The sequence below is a fragment of the Pleurodeles waltl genome, chromosome 7 (assembly GCF_031143425.1).
Source record: "Pleurodeles waltl isolate 20211129_DDA chromosome 7, aPleWal1.hap1.20221129, whole genome shotgun sequence".
Lineage (NCBI taxonomy): Eukaryota > Metazoa > Chordata > Amphibia > Caudata > Salamandridae > Pleurodeles > Pleurodeles waltl.
The window spans coordinates 454,323,501-454,345,178 of NC_090446.1; the positions used below are offsets into that span (position 1 = coordinate 454,323,501).

Consider the following 21,678-nt stretch of genomic DNA (forward strand, 5'->3'; position numbering starts at 1 on the left):
CTTGGCTGGTGTTTGCAAGCTGTGAACCTCGAGCTTCATTGAAAGTGTAGTATCACGCAAGTCGTGTTTTTGACCAAAGGGAATTGCAAAGATTTATGGCAGTCTATATAGAGTGACGTTTTTCGGCAGGCCACGTTTTGAGGCAAGTTGTTGATGACGCCCTAGACCATTGGTGCTCGCAAACCGGGACCAGGAAGACTGAACTGCACGCATAGTGGGAGACCAGAAACCCTGGGATCAATCTCCACTTCCCCACTTGACTAAATTATGGAATCCTAGGTAATTGTTTAATTTCACTTTGTCTCCTCTCCTTCAATGCCACATATAAGAGGACCTGAAATACATGCCCTGAGCACTGGGCACAATCTTCACTTGTCTTTCATTTAATTAACTATAATATCTATCTATAATAGCAACGCAGGCCACCCAAAGGGTGCACAAAACAACTGACTTGTCTTTTTGTTCACAACTGGCGCTGTCAGGGCGGGGAAGTTATGACCGTTTCTAAATTCAATTTTGAAAACTTTCACTTAGAAAAATACTTATCAGTGCACTGATATAATTTGATACACTAAGGTGAAAAGTTTCTGTATGTTAAAGAAGTACACTTTTTGAATTTTGGAGCGACTATCATAGTTCCACATCTTTGATGCAAGATGACCATAAAAATGAAGGTGTTCCTGAAGTTAAGTAGTGCAGAATATCTCAGTTACTTTTCTCTCTAAATTCAGTTTAACTGCAAATAAATGCTTACCCGTTAATTTAGCATGTCTGTGAATATTTCTGTTCAGTCAAGAAAACAGCCTAATGCTGCTGCTGGGGGGAGGAGGTGCCAAGCGGCCTGGGCCGTATCACTGCACTAGAAACTTCACTAGAAGAAACTCTTCTATTTGTTTTTACATCTAACCAGTACCGACACTGCCACCTACAGGAGCAGCGCTGGTACTCGGGAACGGTAACCACTAGAACAGTGCGGGAATAATGCACCGGGCATGATAGACCCACGAATACATCCTTAACTCCGAATTGCCAGCAATAGGAACTGTACGCGAATTCCTTGAAAGCGAAACGGAGAGAAGGGGGCAAAACCGTGGGTCAGTAACAAATGGGTCGATGAGCAACAGTTACAACTGCGAACTAATGACCAGCTCAAGCCAGGGTGTCAGGAAGCAGCAGCGAGCACTGCTCAGCGAGAGGTGCGATCATTCCTCCGTTTGTGTCAGAGCTTGACCAAAGCAAACCAAAACCTGGCGGCTGAGCGATTTTGGTTAATGCGGGTTTTCGCAGAATGCTTAAAGACAGCATAGTGCTTAATTTGTAAATAAAAACGTGCCGGTGCCCAAAGTTCTCCTGTGAAACACCCGGCTGCAGCAATTAAATATGCACACACAGAACATCAAGGCAGCGTAATCATAAAGCCTTATAGGGCCTCTTTAATTCATTCACAGCTACTCCCTGCCTCTTCAGCTCACTTTTGCAGCCTTCTGCTCTCTCCCTTTAAACACTTTTGGGAATTTTCTCTTCCTCTGCCTTTCCCATAAGTGTCTTTTGCTCGCAGTAAATGCCTTATGCAGAAAACAAAGCTCCGGCCCACAAAAATAAGTACCGGTGCTCAGCAGCGGAAACAACAAGCACAAATTAAGCACTGATACAGGTTAGTTCTGACATACTGGTATGGGCCTGAAGCAAGACTATGGTTTGGTTCTTTTAACTTTTCAATGAGTCACTAGACAACTAGTGGGTGGCTGGAGCAGAGATTACTGATATGGCCAATATATGATCGGCCTAATGAGCTATGCATGTTCCATTTTGTTTTCCCCAGGCCTTGAGTTGGCAAAGGCGATGTCTCCTCCAAGGATCATCAAAACGCATCTTCCTGTCCAACTGGTGCCGCTGTCCTTCTGGAAGCAGGACTGCAAGGTATTGGAGGGGTCAAGAGGTCGAAGACTTCACTGGGTAACTAAGGATATTAGTAATGGGTTTAGTGATAAAGCCTCCCATTAGAAACAGCAGTTCTTGGATACTCTGACGTTTACCAACCATGTCTTTCTGCCATAGTTGTAACCTGTTCCTTGGAAGGTACACTTCCTCTCATGGAGTAAAGCTGAGGTGTCAAGCAATGCCACGGAGCCTTCATGCGTAGCATGATCCCGTATCCCTTAGATCTGGGGTATGACATCCGTTAATTGTCCGTTGTCTCTAGATATAATCAATAAATAGTCATAGGGCCTAGAGCTCTAGCTCGACGACCTCTGTGGACACCAACAGCCTGCCCCCTCCAGGTAGAGTCCTTGTAATGTAGTAGATTATAGGGTCTGCCTGTCCTAACTGGGAATCATATCCTTAGCTGCAGAAAACACTTACTCTATGCATGAAGCTGATGCTACCCACTGCTTTAAACCACGTAGAATTTGCCTGGCCCGTTTGAGGCAGCAAATGGCAATCTACGGAGACCAGGCAAGAACTCTCATTGATGCATGAAACCTCTGACTACTTTGTTCCAGGTCATCTATGTGGCTCGCAATCCCAAGGACAGCCTAGTATCCTATTACCACTTCCAGCGGATGAATCATGGGCTCCCGGCACCTGGAACTTGGGATGAATATTTTGATGCCTTTCTTGCTGGGGAAGGTAAGTTAGAGGCCATCAGTGTCGGGCGAGAAAGGGGGACGGGGCTTTCTTCTTAGACTCTGACAGACGGGGTGGGGGGGGGGGTTCCTGTTCCTGATGATGATACACCATGTCTACTTCATACAATAAGATCCTCCACACCCTTATTAGGAAGAAAAGGGCAAAGGAGAGGTGGTGGGGTTATCTACCAGCATGTAAAGTTGTATTTTGCTGTAACTCTCTATCATTGGCTTTCATTTTCAGCAAACTCTTGTGTTTTGACACCTTCCTGTATCATCTGTGAGAGTCTTTCAACTATATGCAGGTGGTCCTTTCAGAGGCTACTGAGGACAACAGAAGTGCTTGAACAGATACTGCTGCCCTTCCACCTGAGGCGCTCATGACCATCTTGATTATAGGAGCCGACTAAAGCCATGGGGAAGCATCCGTCGTCCTAAGGGGGTTGTTGTAGATCACGCCCAACTCTATGCTGTGGACTCCTGGCCTAGTATGCTACTCTGAGACAAGAGTTCAGTGTAGACTTACCCGACTGAAAAGCATGGGTGAGTAGTCTGGCAGTGGAGAGCAACAGTTGACTAAGGCTAATATCTTGGTGGTTCAGCACTGAGAATGGCCAAAGGTAGCTAGTTCATGCAAAGACCTAGTGTCACGGCTCATGGCCTGATGTGCTGCGCTCCATCCGGGGTCTGATGTAGATCCCAAAGCCTGCCTACTCTATCTTGACGAGTACTGATAAAAGAAGCCCTGTAGGTCACAGGCTAATGTCCATATGTTAATGCAAAAGGAGGGATTGAGCTTACAAAAGTACCAGCTTGTGTGCCCAGACACAGAAGACATCCATAGAGTTTGACTATTGAATTGCTGGTACATATATGGCCTGGGGGTTGATACATCTTCTGACTGTAATATAATGCACAACTTTGCTCTAAGATGTAAAGAGTGCACCAAAGCCTTAAATTGTAGCCTTTGTAAAGGTGTCCTTAAGTAATAATTTGTACTATCACAGTTCATTGAAGATGATCATTGCTCACTTACCTCCTGAGTTTCTGGTTGCTGCAACTTCGTTTTCCCAAATTCCTCCTGGTGAGGACCTCAGAGGCAGGGTCTTTGTCGAACTAGCTGCTAACAGAGCACCTGGTTTTGTGCATAGATCATCCCTTCCTACTAAAGATTGTTGAGCTGTTTTAAGAGTATGGAACTGTTCTTTGAGAAATGGCTTAATGAACAGGTGGCTTTAAAGGACCGCAGGTGTTTTTTGGTGGAATAGGCACACAGGACTTCAGTGTCTTCACCCCAGCCTGGAGCAACATCTAACCCAATCACTGCCAGGTTGCTCAACTGTAGAGACCAGGCTCCAAATCTTCAAACATGCCCCGCACATCAGCCACATTAATTTTCAGAACACTTCAGTCTTGAGTTTTGCAGTTTACATCTTGGAAATACATAATAAACAAAACTCTCTTTTTGAAGACAAAGAAACAGTTGAAGTCGGGACTTCTATATATTCTGTGCTTGCAGTCAAATCCTGAAGTTCTGGTCGATGGTAGCGCCCACTTTTTCCCAGAAGCTATTGCTGTGTCATAGATTGGATTGAGACGGTGAGATCCTTGCGGTGGCCATAGCATGGGGCAGTGGCCACACCCCAGGCACTTCGTGCATACCGGAAGACACCAAAGACCAACAATTCTTACATTGTCCAAAGCAAGGGAGATGCCACTGCACAACAGACCAATTCTAAATACTGTTCTCTCCCCCAGTGCCCCTCCCAAACCTGTTAGACAACTGATACAGACTGTGTCAGAGGGGTCTGTTGACTGAGACTTGGTAGGGTCTGTCATGCCAATAACAGCATATCAGATTAACCCAGGCTGTGATGACATCCTGACTCTTCCTTCCACATTTCAGGGTGCAGTTTAGCAGCTGACGTCTATTGATGACCCAACCCCATCTAGGGCGCGACTTGAATGAATAAATTACCTGTTGCTGAGCTGGTGCACTTAACTTGGTGGGACATAGGTCCTGCTGCTCAGTGGGGTTCCTTACCTGCATTTTTTGTGTACATCGCCAATGATTCGATTTGATCTGCTCTTCCTAATGTCCCAATAACACATGTAGAGGTGATTGAGTAACTGAGTCACCGCACCTGTTTCCAGTGATGAGATATGGAATCAGTATGTTAACATCTTGGAAAGGGCCTGTTCCTTTTTGCAGGAGATGCGCGTAACTGAGGAGAAACACAGATTACACAAATGCTTTTGGGGTACGGTTATCAGTAACTCCTATTCGACATTTGCTAGAGAGGCTTTATTTCGGCTCCGAGTACGGCTCCTTTTGTGGGAGATACTTCAAACCCTTTTTATCGGAAGTTGTTCAAATATATGTATTCAATTGCAACACGCACATTTTCTGCCGTAACTATATTACCAGTCTTCATTAGTATCTTGTCTGCAGGCATTGATTCGACAAGGGTGAAGATTAACAGCATAATGTGTAAGATAAACTCCTGCAGGTGGCTAACTACATCTTCTTCACTGGGAGCTGGACAAGTGGATTAGAGCGCCAGGTGCACAGGCCAAATGCGCGGTGAGTTCTGCCCCAGCCAGGGACCTCCTACGCTGCAACCGTTGAGTCTTCTTTATACCTGAAATTAACTCGGGTTTATAAACTCGGCTTTCCTATTCCAACATTTCTGTTTCCTCGACCAGTTTTCAAACTTCTGGGAAACGCCGGCCCACAAGTTAGCTATTGGGCCCTTTCTTGTGCTCCGGGCCTCATCCCTTCTCAGTGCTTCTTTTTCAACCCTGGCCCATTGCACACGTCTCTCGTCCGTTAGATGTAGAAGCGCCTCCTCGCACCTTGCATGTTATTGCTATGTATATTCCGGCTAATACCCAGCTACATTCAGGAACCTATTACCACCATTTTAAATAATAACTTGTGCATACTTACATCACGTGTGTCTAGACCTCTGGGTGCACGCTAGAACTCTCTTCTATTCTTTCCAGCACACCTTAAGTTTGCTGAGACTCGTTCTCATCATCTTATTTTATGTTTCATAGAACCAGGTAACCAGTTTACTACTAGATCGAAGGAATTACTGGGTGATTATTACGACCTGAAGTAGAAAATCAGCCAGTAACCAGATTGATTGATTATTAAAGAAGCAATTGGAGATTAATGCTGTGAGTCTACCCTAATAGAGAAGTGACAACGTAGAACTTATGAATGCTTCCCTCTCCACCAAAACCAAAGTTGCTATAGACAGGATGGCTCAAAGAAAACACAAAAAAAGCTGGTACAACATATGAATCTCAGCTTACACCCAGGTGTGACGGGGCTAGACTGGTGTAGGAGGCTGGACTGGCTTGTAGTGAGTACCAAGGGGTACTTGCACCTTGCACCAGGCACAGTTATCCCTTATTAGTGTATAGGGTGTCTAGCAGCTTAGGCTGATAGATAATGGTAGCTTAGCAGAGCAGCTTAGGCTGAACTAGGAGACGAGTGAAGCTCCTACAGTACCACTTAGTGTCATATGCACAATATCACAAGAAAACACAATACACAGATATACTAAAAATAAAGGTACTTTATTTTTATGACAATATGCCAAAGTATCTCAGAGTGTACCCTCAGTATGAGGATAGCAAATATACACAAGATATATGTACACAATACCAAAATATGCAGTAATAGTATTAGAAAGCAGTGCAAACAATGTATAGTTACAATAGGATGCAATGGGGACACATAGGGATAGGGGCAACACAAACCATATAATCCAAAAGTGGAATGCGAACCACGAATGGACCCCAAACCTATGTGACCTTGTAGAGAGTCGCTGGGACTATTAGAAAATAGTAAGGGTTAGAAAAATAGCCCACCCCAAGACCCTGAAAAGTGAGTGCAAAGTGCACTAAAGTTCCCCAAAGGACACAGAAGTCGTGATAGGGGAATTCTGCAGGAAAGACACAAACCAGCAATGCAACAACAATGGATTTCCAGTCGAGGGTACCTGTGGAACAAGGGGACCAAGTCCAAAAGTCACAAGCAAGTCGCAGATGGGCAGATGCCCAGGAAATGCCAGCTGTGGGTGCAAAGAAGCTGCTACTGGACAGTAGAAGCTGAAGGTTCTGCAGGAACGACAAGGGCTAGAGACTTCCCCTTTGGAGGATGGATCCCCCACACCGTGGACAGTCATGCAGAAGTGTTTTCCTGAAGAAAGACCGCCAACAAGCCTTGCTAGCTGCAAATCGTGCGGTAAGGGTTTTTGGATGCTGCTGTGGCCCAGGAGGGACCAGGATGTCGCCAATTGTGTCTGGGGACAGAGGGGGCGTCGAGCAAGACAAAGAGCCCTCTCAGCAGCAGGCAGCACCCGCAGAAGTGCCAGAAACAGGCACTACGAGGATGCATGAAACGTGCTCACCCGAAGTCGCACAAAGGAGTCCCACGTTGCCGGAGGACAACTTAGGAGGTCGTACAATGCAGGTTAGAGTGCCGTGGACCCAGGCTGGACTGTGCACAAAGGATTTCCGCCGGAAGTGCACGGAGGCCGGAGTAGCTGCAAAAGTCGCGGTTCCCAGCAATGCAGTCTGGCGTGGGGAGGCAAGGACTTACCTCCACCAAACTTGGACTGAAGAGTCACTGGACTGTGGGAGTCACTTGTACAGAGTTGCTGGATTCAAGGGACCTCGCTCGTCGTGCTGAGGAGACCCAAGGTACCGGTGATGCAGTTCTTTGGTGCCTGCGGTTGCAGGGGGACGATTCTGTCGACCCACGGGAGATTTCTTCGGAGCTTCTAGTGCAGAGAGGAGGCAGACTACCCCCACAGCATGCACCACCATGAAAACAGTCGAGAAGGCGGCAGGATCAGCGTTACAAGGTTGCAGTAGTCGTCTTTGCTACTTTGTTGCAGTTTTGCAGGCTTCCAGCGCGGTCAGCAGTCGATTCCTTGGCAGAAGGTGAAGAGAGAGATGCAGAGGAACTCGGATGAGCTCTTGCATTCGTTATCTAAGGAATCCCCAGAGACAGAGACCCTAAATAGCCAGAAAAGAGGGTTTGGCTACCTAGGAGACAGGATAGGCTAGCAACATCGGAAGGAGCCTATCAGAAGGAGTCTCTGACGTCACCTGGTGGCACTGGCCACTGAGAGCAGTCCAGTGTGCCAGCAGCACCTCTGTTTCCAAGATGGCAGAGGTCTGGAGCACACTGGAGGAGCTCTGGGCACCTCCCAGGGGAGGTGCAGGTCTGGGGAGTGGTCACTCCCCTTTCCTTTGTCCAGTTTCGCGCCAGAGCAGGGCTAAGGGGTCCCTGAACCGGTGTAGACTGGCTTATGCAGAAATGGGCACCATGTGTGCCCATGAAAGCATTTCCAGAGGCTGGGGGAGGCTACTCCTCCCCTGCTTTCACACCATTTTCCAAAGGGAGAGGGTGTAACACCCTCTCTCTGAGGAAGTCCTTTGTTCTGCCATCCTGGGCCAGGCCTGGCTGGACCCCAGGAGGGCAGAAGCCTGTCTGAGGGGTTGGCAGCAGCAGCAGCTGCAGTGAAACCCCGGGAAAGGCAGTTTGGCAGTACCAGGGTCTGTGCTACAGACCACTGGGATCATGGGATTGTGCCAACTATGCCAGGATGGCATAGAGGGGGCAATTCCATGATCATAGACATGTTACATGGCCATATTCGGAGTTACCATTGTGAAGCTACATATAGGTAGTGACCTATATGTAGTGCACGTGTGTAATGGTGTCCCCGCACTCACAAAGTCCGGGGAATTGGCCCTGAACAATGTGGGGGCACCTTGGCTAGTGCCAGGGTGCCCTCACACTAAGTAACTTTGCACCTAACCTTTACCAGGTAAAGGTTAGACATATAGGTGACTTATAAGTTACTTAAGTGCAGTGTAAAATGGCTGTGAAATAACGTGGACGTTATTTCACTCAGGCTGCAGTGGCAGGCCTGTGTAAGAATTGTCAGAGCTACGTATGGGTGGCAAAAGAAATGCTGCAGCCCATAGGGATCTCCTGGAACCCCAATACCCTGGGTACCTCAGTACCATATACTAGGGAATTATAAGGGTGTTCCAGTAAGCCAATGTAAATTGGTAAAATTGGTCACTAGCCTGTCAGTGACAATTTGAAAGAAATGAGAGAGCATAACCACTGAGGTTCTGGTTAGCAGAGCCTCAGTGAGGCAGTTAGGCACCACACAGGGAACACATACAGGGCACACGTATGAGCACTGGGGCCCTGGCTGGCAGGGTCCCAGTGACACATACAACTAAAACAACATATATACAGTGAAAAATGGGGGTAACATGCCAGGCAAGGTGGTACTTTCCTACAACTGGTGAGCAATTTATTCACCTCATATCACAGAGGGTCTCATTACGAGTTTGGCAGAGGGGATTACTCCTCTCAAATGTGACAGATATGCTGCCTGCTGTATTATAAGTTCCATTATGTTCTATGTTTTGGACGGAATAATCCCCTCTGACAAGGTCCAAATCAGGCCCAAAGTACTGGTAGTACTAACAGAACCAAGATCTCATGGCGAGGAAGTCATATTGACTGTAGTCCATGCTTTATCTCCATTATAAAATACAAAGAAAGGTATTGGCTGAGAGAATTGTCTCTGTTCCTATGGAGGTAGTGCTTTCAGACCAGAGCAGATTCATCTGAGTTAAAAGCACATCACCCAATCTAAGGAGATTGTCACACTTAATGAACAGTTCTACTAACAATGACCTGGCGTCAGTGGCAGCCTGTCAGGACATCGAGGAGGTGTTTGAAACCATGAATTGATACAAGGTATAGACCTGACACCCTTAGGGGAGCCTCCTGTGGCCTCCCCTATGGCTTTTTGCCTACCTCCTCGTTAGATCAGACAACCTTAGGGTGCCCCCCCCCCTTTTTGCCTACCTCCTCCACTTTTCTGAACAAGGTGTTGCTGGCTTTAGAACTCTATCACTGGCTAGCAGTGGTAAAGTACACAAAGTACTTGAGCTCTCTCCCCTAAACATGGTAATGTTGGTTCTTCCCCAATTAGCATATTTAATTTACTTCTAAGTCCCTAGTAAAGTGCACCACATGTGACCACAGCCTGAAAATTAAATGCTACTTGTAGACCTGTAACACTGATGGTGCCACCCACTTAAGTAGCTCTTTAACCATTTCTCAGGCCTGCCACTCCAGAGCCTTTATGTGCAGTTTTACACTGCCATGTCGACCTGGCAAAGTAACTCTTTTGCCAGCCCCAAACCTTACATTTTTATACATATACATAGCACATAAAGTAGGCCCTGGACAACCCAAAGGGTACGGTACAATGTATTTAAAAGGCAGGGCATGTACTTTTAAAACTTACATGCCCTGGTAGTGAAAAACTCTAAAAGTCGCTTTTCACTACACCAAGGCCTATCTCTCCCATAGTATAACACTACGATTACCTTATTACATCTTATAAGCAGTGTTCCCTCGAATTTCTTCTCTGTGTGTGTGGCAGGGTAAAATGTCTGTGCACTGCAGCCAAGGCTATCTGCGCCAAAAAAAACAACCATTTATGAGATAGTTACCTGGGGTCCCAGTTTAAGCCTAAGAGGTATTTGCTGATGTGTTTCCTTATTAGTATTAATTACAATAAACATGTTTATAAACCTGTACAGCACACCTATCTCTCCAGTGCTTGATAAACAATGTGGGAATTATGCACATTGAGTGAAAAACATAGCATTAGCATTTGAGGTAAAGTGGAAGACAAACACATACCCATTTAGTGGCTGATTTATTGAAAATGACACCAAAAAACCTGAGATTATTCCTGCCTTCACCGCTTAACCAAACCGTGTGACCTGAGGCACATATTGTATTTCACCAACCCTCAGTTTCCTGCATTATCTCATAAGAAAGCACCTTCAAATAGGGTAGTTCAGAATATGAGGCGACACATGTATTATGTTTGATTTAATACACTATAGTGTTGCTTTGTTTATAACAATGTGAGCCAAATACAGGGTGTGCATGACAGGTTCCTTGCCACTTAGTTTACTAACATGTTGCCAGGACGAGGGAGAGGCAGGAATTGTTCTAAGTTTATGTTTAAACACTCTCACTTTTTATAGGCACTTCTCAGTGAAGTGCTTTAATGTGAAGTATTCATATCAAGCCTTCTGCAAGCTAAAGAAACGTACTTTTGCAAATTTTGAAGATACTTCATCATGTTTTAGATGATGTTTGCTGCATGATTTGGATGACAAACATTTCAGGGCTCAGTGTGTACAAGGACTAAAATTCCCGAGACAGACCTGCATGTGCAGTGATTTAAGAAGGGTCACCTAGCTGGCTGATTTTTTTCTTTTTAATTACCACTCTCAGGAGTGGAGTGAAATGGGTGGGCCAGGAACATTGGAATGCATCCCTGAAGCAACAACTGACCGCTGGTAAACATGAACAATGTACAGAGCACAGGCTTTGAAGGATTAGTAATGTTATCCTCTGTCAAACAACTGAACAGCAAACCGTGCGTCATGCCCTTTGACACCAAGTAATACTAATTAGTACTTGGCCCTAAAAACATATTTATGAGAGACACCGCTGCTGTATCCAGTGCTCCCACCATCTCTAATACTAATTCAGGAAGTGGCCTGTGCGAGAGTCACTGGCTAAACAACTTTTGAACCTCTGCAGCCCCCAAGCAGTGCAAAGGAGGAGGAATATGAAACTCCTTCTCTCCTCTTCCACGGTGGTCTGCTCTCCCACGAGATTACTGCAGCTGCTCTGTGTACTTTCTAACATGCAAGTGGTAATTTTTTCCACTGTTCCCTTTTTAAAAACAGCAGCTGCAACCAATCTGGCGTGTGATATGTGAAGCATCTGCACTTCACAATCATGATTGCGCTCTCGGAGGTGTTGTGTGGGTGCATGCATGCTACGAGGAACACTGCTTATAGGTGTAATTCACAACCTGGAAGAGATACTTTTTTTACGTTTATCTCTGGAATCACAATTTATGGTGAAGTTGGATTTTAAACTGTAATTCATAAAATTCCACTTTTAGAAAGTTCGCGTTTTCTTACTTTAGCCATTTGGTGCCCTCTGTCTGTCTCTGATCACTTGTCCGGGTTGAGTGACAGCTGGGCTTTGTGTATTTTCCCCTAGACAGCCACACACACTGAGGGTTTAGGTGTGATTTGGTGAGCCTAGATGGGCAATCCTGGCAGAATGAGAGGGAGGAGGTGACCATAGCCTCACTTACACCTGAATAGGCTATCCTATCCTTTCACAAAGGGTTGTATAACTCCCTGTAGTGAGTCTGGACCTAGGGCAGGAAGGGCAGAATCTCTCTGCACTTCAAAGGCCGGTCTTTGAAGTCTCCCCCCACTTCCAAGGCCCAACCTGGTATAAGTACTGGACCTCTGACACCACCAATTTAGCACACCTTTGGATCTGTGACTACTCTGCCAGAAAGGACTTCTACTCTGCTGGACTGCTGTTTTGTTGGACTCCTGTCTTGCTGTGCTGCCTGCTGTTCCACTTCCTGGGTGAGAAGGACTGGACCTGCATCACTTGAACCCAGAGTGACACCAAGGACCAGCTGACTGGACTCCTGATCTGAAGTCCTATGACTCTGCCATCTGTGAGTTTGGGCCTAAGGTGTTTTGCTCCAGCAGAGCCAACACATCCCCTGTTGCGTGGGAAAAATCAATACATCGTTGCATGGACAGAAGTGGTGCATTGCCTTGAGAACCAGCACTGTGGCATGTTCTTTTGTGCTAAGTCCCTGCATTTCCATCAATAACAGCCTAAATGATGATGACGAACTCCGCATCACAGCCACTGTGCTCATCGGTATAAGCACATTGCCTCTACGTTGTAACAGCTGCTGCCTTCCTCAGGATCTGCACAACAAGATTTATGACCCACCTTCCGGCAGCTCCAACTCAGTAAGCTATTATAGCCCTGAGGATTAGAGTGGCCAACGTAGGGGAAGGGTGTGAGAAGGGAACTGCTGGGAAGGAGATCTGCAAAGGAAAAGGTTAAAAGACAAGCACAATACAATACAAAACAACTAGATTATACAGCCAGCAAGGTCTTCTGTCTTTCTTATGCTTATTACCTTATAAGCACTCTGTTACTCTGATATGATACTTCTCATATCCTTTCTGCAATAGCAGCTTGCAGATCAATAAATGCACATTTCAAACGTCCTGCAATAATTGCTTGCAGGATATGTAATAAATGATAATTCTTCACTTGCATCATACACACACTACTCATACTCACAGCTTGTTCAGCCTGAAACAATGCCTTTCAACACACTAAAGCCTTGAGACCGAGACTTCATAGAGTGGGCTCAAACCAATTGTATCATGTGCCCTCAAGTAAGATTAGCGTGACTTGCTTGCGCTGTTCAGCAAACAATCGAGGGCATAGCCCATGCAAAGAATATGAGAAAGAGCGCGCTCCTAATCTGGGCTTTCCACTCAGAGCACAGCCTGCTCTGATACCAGGAGCCTGCCGTTAATGTGAATTGGTGGAATCAAATGCAGCGGGAGACGGTCTGCAATAAGAAAGGGGTACATGCACCAGTGTGATTTCAGGAGCCGGATACTGGATCCGGAAATCGATTACACACAAGCTCGATGTCAGGAACCAGTTACTGAAGCTGGAATTTGATTGCGCACCAGCGCAATATCAGGAGCCGGTTTCAGGTGCTGAAACTGGCTGCGCACCAAGCTCAATAAAGAAATACCCTAGGGCTGTTCCACCATTGCTCTCTTTAAAGCGGGAGATTTCAGAGTTCCGGCTCTGGCAGGATTAAAAAAGTAGGCCCCATGGGTGGGGTGCCTATGTTGCCTTGGACCACGGCCAAGATGGCTGCTCTCTGTGGCAGCTGGGAAATGTAGTCCCTAAAATAAACAATGCGGGGAAAAAAAACCTTGACCACAGAATCAACACCCTAAAATATAAATATGGCTGAAATAAAGAGTGGAAGCTCAATCTGCATGAAGCTAATATGAACTAGACGCCCTCATGCATATAGCGGGGCAGGGCATTTCAACCACGAGTGTGCTGAATGGAAGAAATACCTTTTCCCACAGCACACCTTTGCAGGAGCAGGGGACCACCCATAACACAGCACACTGTTTGGGCATGGCAGAACCTAGAACGTGCTCCGTTGTTGTGCTAAGAGACATTAACACAGGCAGCACCCGCACCCAAACCGCTGTGTGGGGAACTTCAAAGCATCTCCTCAACTGCATGCGGAAATCAACATATCTCTTTGACAGTGTGGTTCAGTACCAGCGCAACACTTCAGCACCAGGGTTTTCAGGTACTTTGGTTCAATGCGCTCAATGGGGTTCTTGTAGCCGGTCCGTGCTCCATCACGGTCAGGCTGAACTGTTGACTTTGTCCATTTTCCAGTGTGACCAGATATCTCTGGTTGGTGCTTCTTGCTTCTAAGTACTATTTTCCAGTTTATTCTTTATAAATTCATATCTTAAGTTTAGACTGTAAGTCAGAAAAGGAATACTACATGTGATCTAAAGGAATGCTTGTTGGGTGTATTCCTGGGCCGAAGGATGTGAAACCAGAACTATGATTTCAACTGCGCACTTCAAAGAACATTCGCAACCCATTGTCTGGGAAATTCTCCACGTCCCTGAATTAACATGAGCTCAACTCCGTGGTGCCTATGGCACAGCATAGACAGACTTAACTTAGGCCAATGTGGAAATTATTTACCAAACCAGTAATAAAGTAAAAATGCCATTAAAATCCCACACCAAATTAGAAAAATACAGTAAGATTTAATAACCAAATTGACAAAAACTCAATAGGGGAATTGGAGATATGAATTATGAGAATTTTAAGTAGAAATGGTGTTTACAAAAAAATGCTAAACACCAATTAGTCAGAGATCGATGCAGCCCGGGACCTTTGCATGTTTTGAGGTGGACTGCGATGGGAGGGCACTTACAGACTCTCAGGGTATCAGGCAGAAGCCAACAGTAAAGCCTGATCCAAGTGAAGTTGCCAGCATGGTATTTTCAGGAAATTGCCTCTTGTACCTTGTTGTCTGCCTGCAGTCACACAGGATGTCAGCCACCTGATCCTTGAAGTCTACTCCTTTGTCCAAGGCACAAGAGGGTACTGATCCAAACCTTCAAGGCTCCTCTAAGGTCAGCAACAGCAGGTCCAGTCCTCTTCTGATCTTCTGCAGGTCAGAAAGTGTTCTCAAGAAGGTTCCTGGACATACAAGATTTATGTCTGGCATCAGCTATTAGGTGGGTGTTACTCCTGGGTACTTCCTAACCAATGGGGTAAAAGTTCCCTTATCCAACCTTTCCACCTTTTCAGTAGTGCATCTTTGCGTTACTGCAAATAGGTCCAAAATGCTATGTGTTAGGGCATACAATAGATGGTGAAAGTCTTCAGTCGAACTAAACTTGGAATCTGATGATGTATGTGGGCAGTTAATATGGTAATTCTAGTGTCCTCCAACAGCTAACACTAACACCTAGCTAACACTAAAATCCAGTTTGAAGCAGGCAATGTATCCACAACAAAGCCTGAGACAGTAGTCTGGTAAGACCAAGCAGGACCCTTAGCAACCCGACTGGGAATCCACAGCAATTGTCTTGGTATCCTGCTCTGCCCCTTTCAAGTGTGCCCCGGGTGTTAAATGTAGCTCAACAGACCTGTCAAGGATGATTTGACAGTGTGGTCACAGGATGCCCACAGCGCCCACTCTGACTATTCTGTGGAGTTCAGACGAGTAAGCTCTGCCCATTCAGGTCAATCTATTCTTTTCTCCTGGGAGGCGTTTCACACCTCATTCAAACCTGTTCAATGCTGCGATACGGCAGAGACTTATGCTAATTAGCCTTCAGGCACTCCAGGCAGCAGGTAAAACTTTCTAAAAAGTTGCTTTCCCTTAATCTTAATTAAAATCCAACATCGCCATTAAGAGGGAATTTGAATACCTATTATTTATAGTAGTTTAACTATTATTGTAGCTGGTCCTATTTCCAAGCTACAGTATTGGTATTTCAATCTGTACGCTGGTTTTCTACATAGGATAACTAGATATGTCGCAAAGAAAATACTTTTTTAGGCCTTGTCACTGTAGGGGCCTGGTCACATCAAGTTTCTAGATTTCCCACTTCTAAATATCATGCATCCCAACCTCTATGCTTTAAGGCTTGCATTGAGGTAGCTTACTAATATTTAAAAGGGATGTTTTTAACCTGTTTAAAGAGTTAATTTAACAGGTTCCATGACAGGTTTTACACTGTAGCAGTCATGCCACACAGGGTAGCCCTGAAGTCATGTTTCTTACTACCTCTCTAGTAAATAGTACAATAGCTGCTGCAGTTAACAAGTGGTGTCAGAGCCAACATTAAGCGCCAAAAGTATATATATATATATATATATATATATATATATATATATATATGTATATATATATATATATATATATGTGTATATATATATATATATATATATATATAAATATTATCTACTGGCAGTCACCAGTAGGTAGCTATAGTTAGGACCATGTTTCCACAGAAAAAGTGTTTTTTGACTTGCCTATATCTTTGGCACTGTTTGATGAATCTTCACAAAATGTTCTGAAAAAAGAGCCCCGGGGATTCTTGTTGTGCGTGGAAAGTTTTGAGGTGATCTATCAATCAGGGGCTGAGAAAAAGGGGGGGGGCAAAAAAGTTGCATGTCCCATGATAATTCCCACAGGACCTTTAGACACGACTCCAGCCCAAACCTCTGGATGGAATTACACCAAATTTGGCAAATAAATCAATGATATTCCTGAATTTTCGCAAATACAGGTGTGAATAGACGCTCTGTAATTGGCTGGCCATGCGGGGTGGTGGTTGGATTAATGTATAGTAATTAAAATTAGTTTACGTGAAAAAAATCATAGAAATTCACTGAAAAATAAACAAAGGTTACAGGGACGTTAAAGTTAGGTTCTGAATTTACTCGTACAAAATCGTAGAAATTCTGCAGTTATAGTTAGTTATTTCAAGTAACTATAACTCATACCAGAAGGTGACTATAACTCATGCTTTCACCATGCACAACTAATTACTCCACATATTATATCATTGATGACATCTTCTGTGGCATCTCTGATGTTATCACTGCAACATTTGTATCAAACTTTTTGGTAAGAAAACTGTGCATGGCAAGGGCACGAGTTATAGTTACTTTAGGGCACCAGCTTTAGTTACTTGAAAGAACTCTAACTATAACTGCTGAATTTCTGTGGTTTTGTACAAGTAAATTGAAAACCCAACTATAATGTTCCTGTAATCTTCGTTTTTTTCAGTGAATATATATGTGTGTGTGTGTATATATTTATATATATATATATGTATGTATGTGTGTATATATATATTTAATGAATACTCCTGGCACAGACATCACTTTCTTCTACTATGGCACTGCACCATACTCAATATTGCACTGACCTATGTATCATTATTGCACAACAGTTCTGCCCATAATGGGCATGGCTTTACAATAATACATTGATCAACTCTACCAACACAATATCCATTCTATTGCATATGCTGAGGTATCATCTTTGTATATTGCACAATTCCATGCCTAATAAAAATAAAGGTAAACATAATCAAACCCATTGTACCTTATAAATAACTCCCCTAATATCAAGTACAGATATCCCTGACCATTAATCTAATACTACCACTAAATCTGAGACTGTACAAAAGGGAAAGACAGAACTAAAGCTGTTACGACCAACCTCACTGAATTCTCTAACAACATTATAATAACTTTATTCATGTACTTGCTGAAAAAAACACCTAAACTCAATTTAAATTCATAAAAATATGTGCAGTTCTTTTCCAAATTCAACCATTTGGAGCCTTACAATCTAAGCTTAAAATATATCTTGTCTTCAACTGCCTGAGTAAGCGATCCCGATTACCTCCTCACATCTGCTTAGGGACAGCATCAATAACATAATACTTCAGGCAATTAAGATAGTTGTCATGGCACTCACTGAAATGCCTAGCTACTGGGTATGTGGAATCTATGTTGAAGATGACTGTTAAATGTTGGAGAATTCATTTGTGGGCCTGTAATTTGGTGCTGCCAACATACCTTAATCCACAGTCACATACCAAAACATAAAAAAAACTGTTACTTGTTGCAGTCTTCCGTGGAATGGCATAGTATATTATGTGGTATTAACTCCAAATTTACAGGCTTTACAGGAAATACATTTATAAAACCCTCTTCTTGGAGAGAGCCAACTTTGTTTTTCCACCTCTTCCTGACTACCCTTAACCAAAGCATCCCTCATTAAAGGGGCTTTTCTAAATGTAATAGGTGGTGTCTTGGATACAGTGGTTTTAACACCGGGTCCCCTTAAACCAAATACCAATGTTTTCTAAAAAATTGTCCTGAGTTGTTTTTCCTGTTTACTATACGTTTCCCAAACAAAACGGCTTCCTTAATCTTCAAATTAGCTTTAGTTATTCCATGGTCAAGAGTTGCTTTAGTGTACACTTGTGCTAAGAATCTTCTTTTCTCCTCATCTTGACATTTTTCCAAATCATCATTACAGCTACAATTTCTTCTAAGTTCAATCATTTCACCATATAGGATACTAGCCTTAAGATGTTCAGGATGAAAGCTGCTGGCATGTAACACTGAATTGCCTGCTTTGGTCTTTCTGAATAGCTGGGTTTCAATTGTATTGTCTTTTATGAATACCTGTACGTCCAAAGATTCTTCCTGATGTCTATTCATCTGAGCTGTGAAATGTAAATACACTGAATTATTATTAATACTTGCAACAAATGCCTTCGCTGTCTCGAGAGTACCTCTCCATATGACGAATATATTGTCTATGTAGCATAGCCAACACACTTCATGTTCATCCCATAGCACCATGTTCATCCATGAGCACCCACTCCTCCCACCAACCCATATGCAAACAAGCATAGCTAGAAGAGAAGCAGACACCCATCCCCACACCACACAAATGCTGAAATATCTCTTTGATAAAATGAAACATTATTTTCAAGGCTCCACTTAATCATTGATGACAATGTTCTATTATGATTATATATTCTCAGCGGTCTGCTCCTTAAATAATACTCTATGGCCCGTAGACCATCATGATGAATAATACTGGTATGTATCCAAAGAGGTCATGTCAAGTGCAATTAATAGATATTTATCATGCCACAGGATAGAAATCCCAAGTATCTTGCACAAAAGATTAAGTGCAGACATATTCCTGTTTTAAAAAAAAAAGTCAACACATGCCAATGTATTTTCAAATTGTACTGTCCCTTGCTAAGATTATTCGTCCTGCCAAAATTGGCAAAACATTCTTGTGAATGTTAGATATCAAATACATGGATGGTAAATGCGGAAAGTCATTGTGCAATAATAAGTACTCATCCTGAGTTAGTAAGCCTTCATTTTTCCATGTTAAATGCTGGACTTGAAATTTAGCATTAGTGTCCCTTACATGCTACAAAGTACATCTCATATAGCACTGTTTGTCATTCAATTGTTTATATGCCTCTTCCACATAATCAGCAAGTGGCCATAGCACAATATTACAGCCCTTGTAGGAATTGCGGATCACCACCTGATTGTGCTATTGTAATTTCTTTATTAAATTTTGATAACTCACTTGCTGATAATTGTGTTTTCTGTGCATTCTCTGCGTGGTATGAGTTAACTTCTTCATGTCTTCCTCTACCCTCTCATTAAAGAGGTCAATACCTTCACATGGAGAAATTGGTACAACTGTAGATCTGGGTTTAAAAGTTGTTTCTCCTTCATCATAAACATTTAACAATAGATGTTCAACTATTTGCTGTGTGTGTATTGGCTCTGATTTTCCAAATTCTCATTTAATAGTTACCCAGATCCTGCATATAACGTAAATCTGTCACTTTTAAATCACCTTGCGTTTGCTCTTGACTCAGTCATTGCCTTAGAGATAGGCACTTATTTTTGTTTTTTGCAAATATCCTTTTGCCACCATCAATTTGCCTATATATTACAAAATATTGATTCTGGTTTGACTATAACTAAATAAATGTACTTTCAGTACAAAATGATAATTCAATGACTGTAATTGGATTTCAGCTTTATTGAGGGTAACATTCAATAAATTAATCACCGTTTATCCTGGGCCATTTCTACTTGCGCTTCCATTTCATCTTCTGTTGTTGCTGTTTTACCTATGTTTTTCCCTTTGCATTTCCTGTTTTCTCTCCGTCTCTTATTTCTCCTTTGTCTGTTTTATAATTGAATCCCCTTGGTTGTAAAGTTTGATGATGATCCCGCCATAAAAAAAATCAAATTTCCCTATGAGCGATTACTTTGTTGACATATTAGCCTGTTCCACATTCATTCTGCCACCTTCTGAGTCTGTTTCACTTTCTATGGCCGATCTCAAATCAGATGCTGGCACGGATGCTACTCCACTCATTTGTCATCCTTTTTAGCTCTATTGCTCTCCATTAGTTTCTGTCTTTTCATTGGGTCAAAGAGCTAAGAGAAAGTAAGAATCTGCACAGTTTCATAATCTAGTTTGTCCCACTGGACCTTTTGGGTTTTCCTTGTTTTAATAGTCTCCTCTTGTTTTTTCAAGCGCTGTGTCATTTCGTCGCAATATATTTTGCTGTTGTTCCTTCATACTTAACTCATTGTTCCGCGCCTCACTCTCCTTCTGTAGTGCCTCGCGATCAACAGCATATTTGACTAATATCTGTACCAAACGGGTCAACGCCTCAATATTGCTTTCTACACATTCTTTAAGCATAGAAGGATTCAGATTTTCAAATCTTGGGACAATTAAGATTCGTAACTCCCATCCTCCAGATATTTCTGTAACGATTTGCTTCCCACCACTTAGCCGGTTCACTCCTCATACACTTTTCAAGCCTCTTTAATTTTACTTTAACATCCTCAACATCCCAAGTAGTCATGTGCTGCAATTCTGGCAAGTTCTCAAATAGTAACTCCGCAGAGGTCTCCCTTTCACACTGTTGTATTAACCCTGTTACGGTGACGCCTCCTCCACGTGAACGGGTTATGAGAACCTCCCAGCCTACCAATCCCCACTCACAGCAATATCCACGTTCTTGTGGGCACGGTCCTCTGATTCACACTGCTAAGACCTACTGCCGATATACCGGGGGGGGTGGTAGGACGCTCTAGTGACTTCTTCTTCCACAGGCTCCGAACACCCCAACCTACATCGATCTCATTTAATTGAAACTTAACCACAGCAGGGAGGGGGTTTGTGAACACGGAGGCAGCTGACTGCGTAATTATATCAATACTTCACTTTCTCCGACCCCAAAAAAAAAAAAAAACTGGCACAGGCACCAATTCCTTCTCTCCACGTTTTATTACAGCATGTCCGCCATAACGTGTTTCGCCCAAGCCTAGCCTTGTTCACATACACACCACGTTACGAACACTCATTTAAATAGTGGTCATGTGGTCAATGGTCATAGAAAACACACTATCATACTTATCAGTTCATTAGTGCAAAACTTGTTCAAAATGTTGTCACAATACATACATGTTCATGAAATACAGAACTTCACATTATAGACCTAACATAAATATTACAATTAATAATTTACTGATCACAGTGGTAAAAATCAGTATCTACAGAACTCTGCAATATTTCTGATTAAAATCACTTCCAATTAAATATCTCTTATAAACTAATGTGCAAACTAGGGTGTAAATGGATCTACTTGGATCTCTATTATGAAATTTAATCACAATTTCACCCATAATGGGCTAACTTCGCTAAGCTAAATTAATACACTATGAAGCTGCAGCATTCTCAATATTGCACTAACCCATGTATCGTTATTACACAACAATACTTATATTCACTTAAAAAACGAAGGTTACAGGGACTTTATAGTTAGGCTCACACTTTAAACACACAAAACCATAGTAATTGACCTGTTATAATGAGTTATTTCAAGTAACCATAACTCATGCCCTAAG

At 43.3% G+C, this 21,678-nt stretch overlaps 1 protein-coding gene across 2 annotated transcripts in view; it reads left to right on the forward strand.

The window, feature by feature from the left end:
- Positions 1-21,678, forward strand: part of LOC138304175 (sulfotransferase 1C1-like) — a 274,351-nt gene that overhangs the window by 127,146 nt on the left and 125,527 nt on the right. For both annotated transcript variants that reach the window (XM_069244009.1, XM_069244008.1), the window contains exons 4-5: positions 1,823-1,920; positions 2,505-2,631. In XM_069244009.1, the coding sequence (XP_069100110.1) occupies positions 1,823-1,920; positions 2,505-2,631 (225 nt within the window). The remainder of the gene's footprint in view (positions 1-1,822; positions 1,921-2,504; positions 2,632-21,678) is intronic.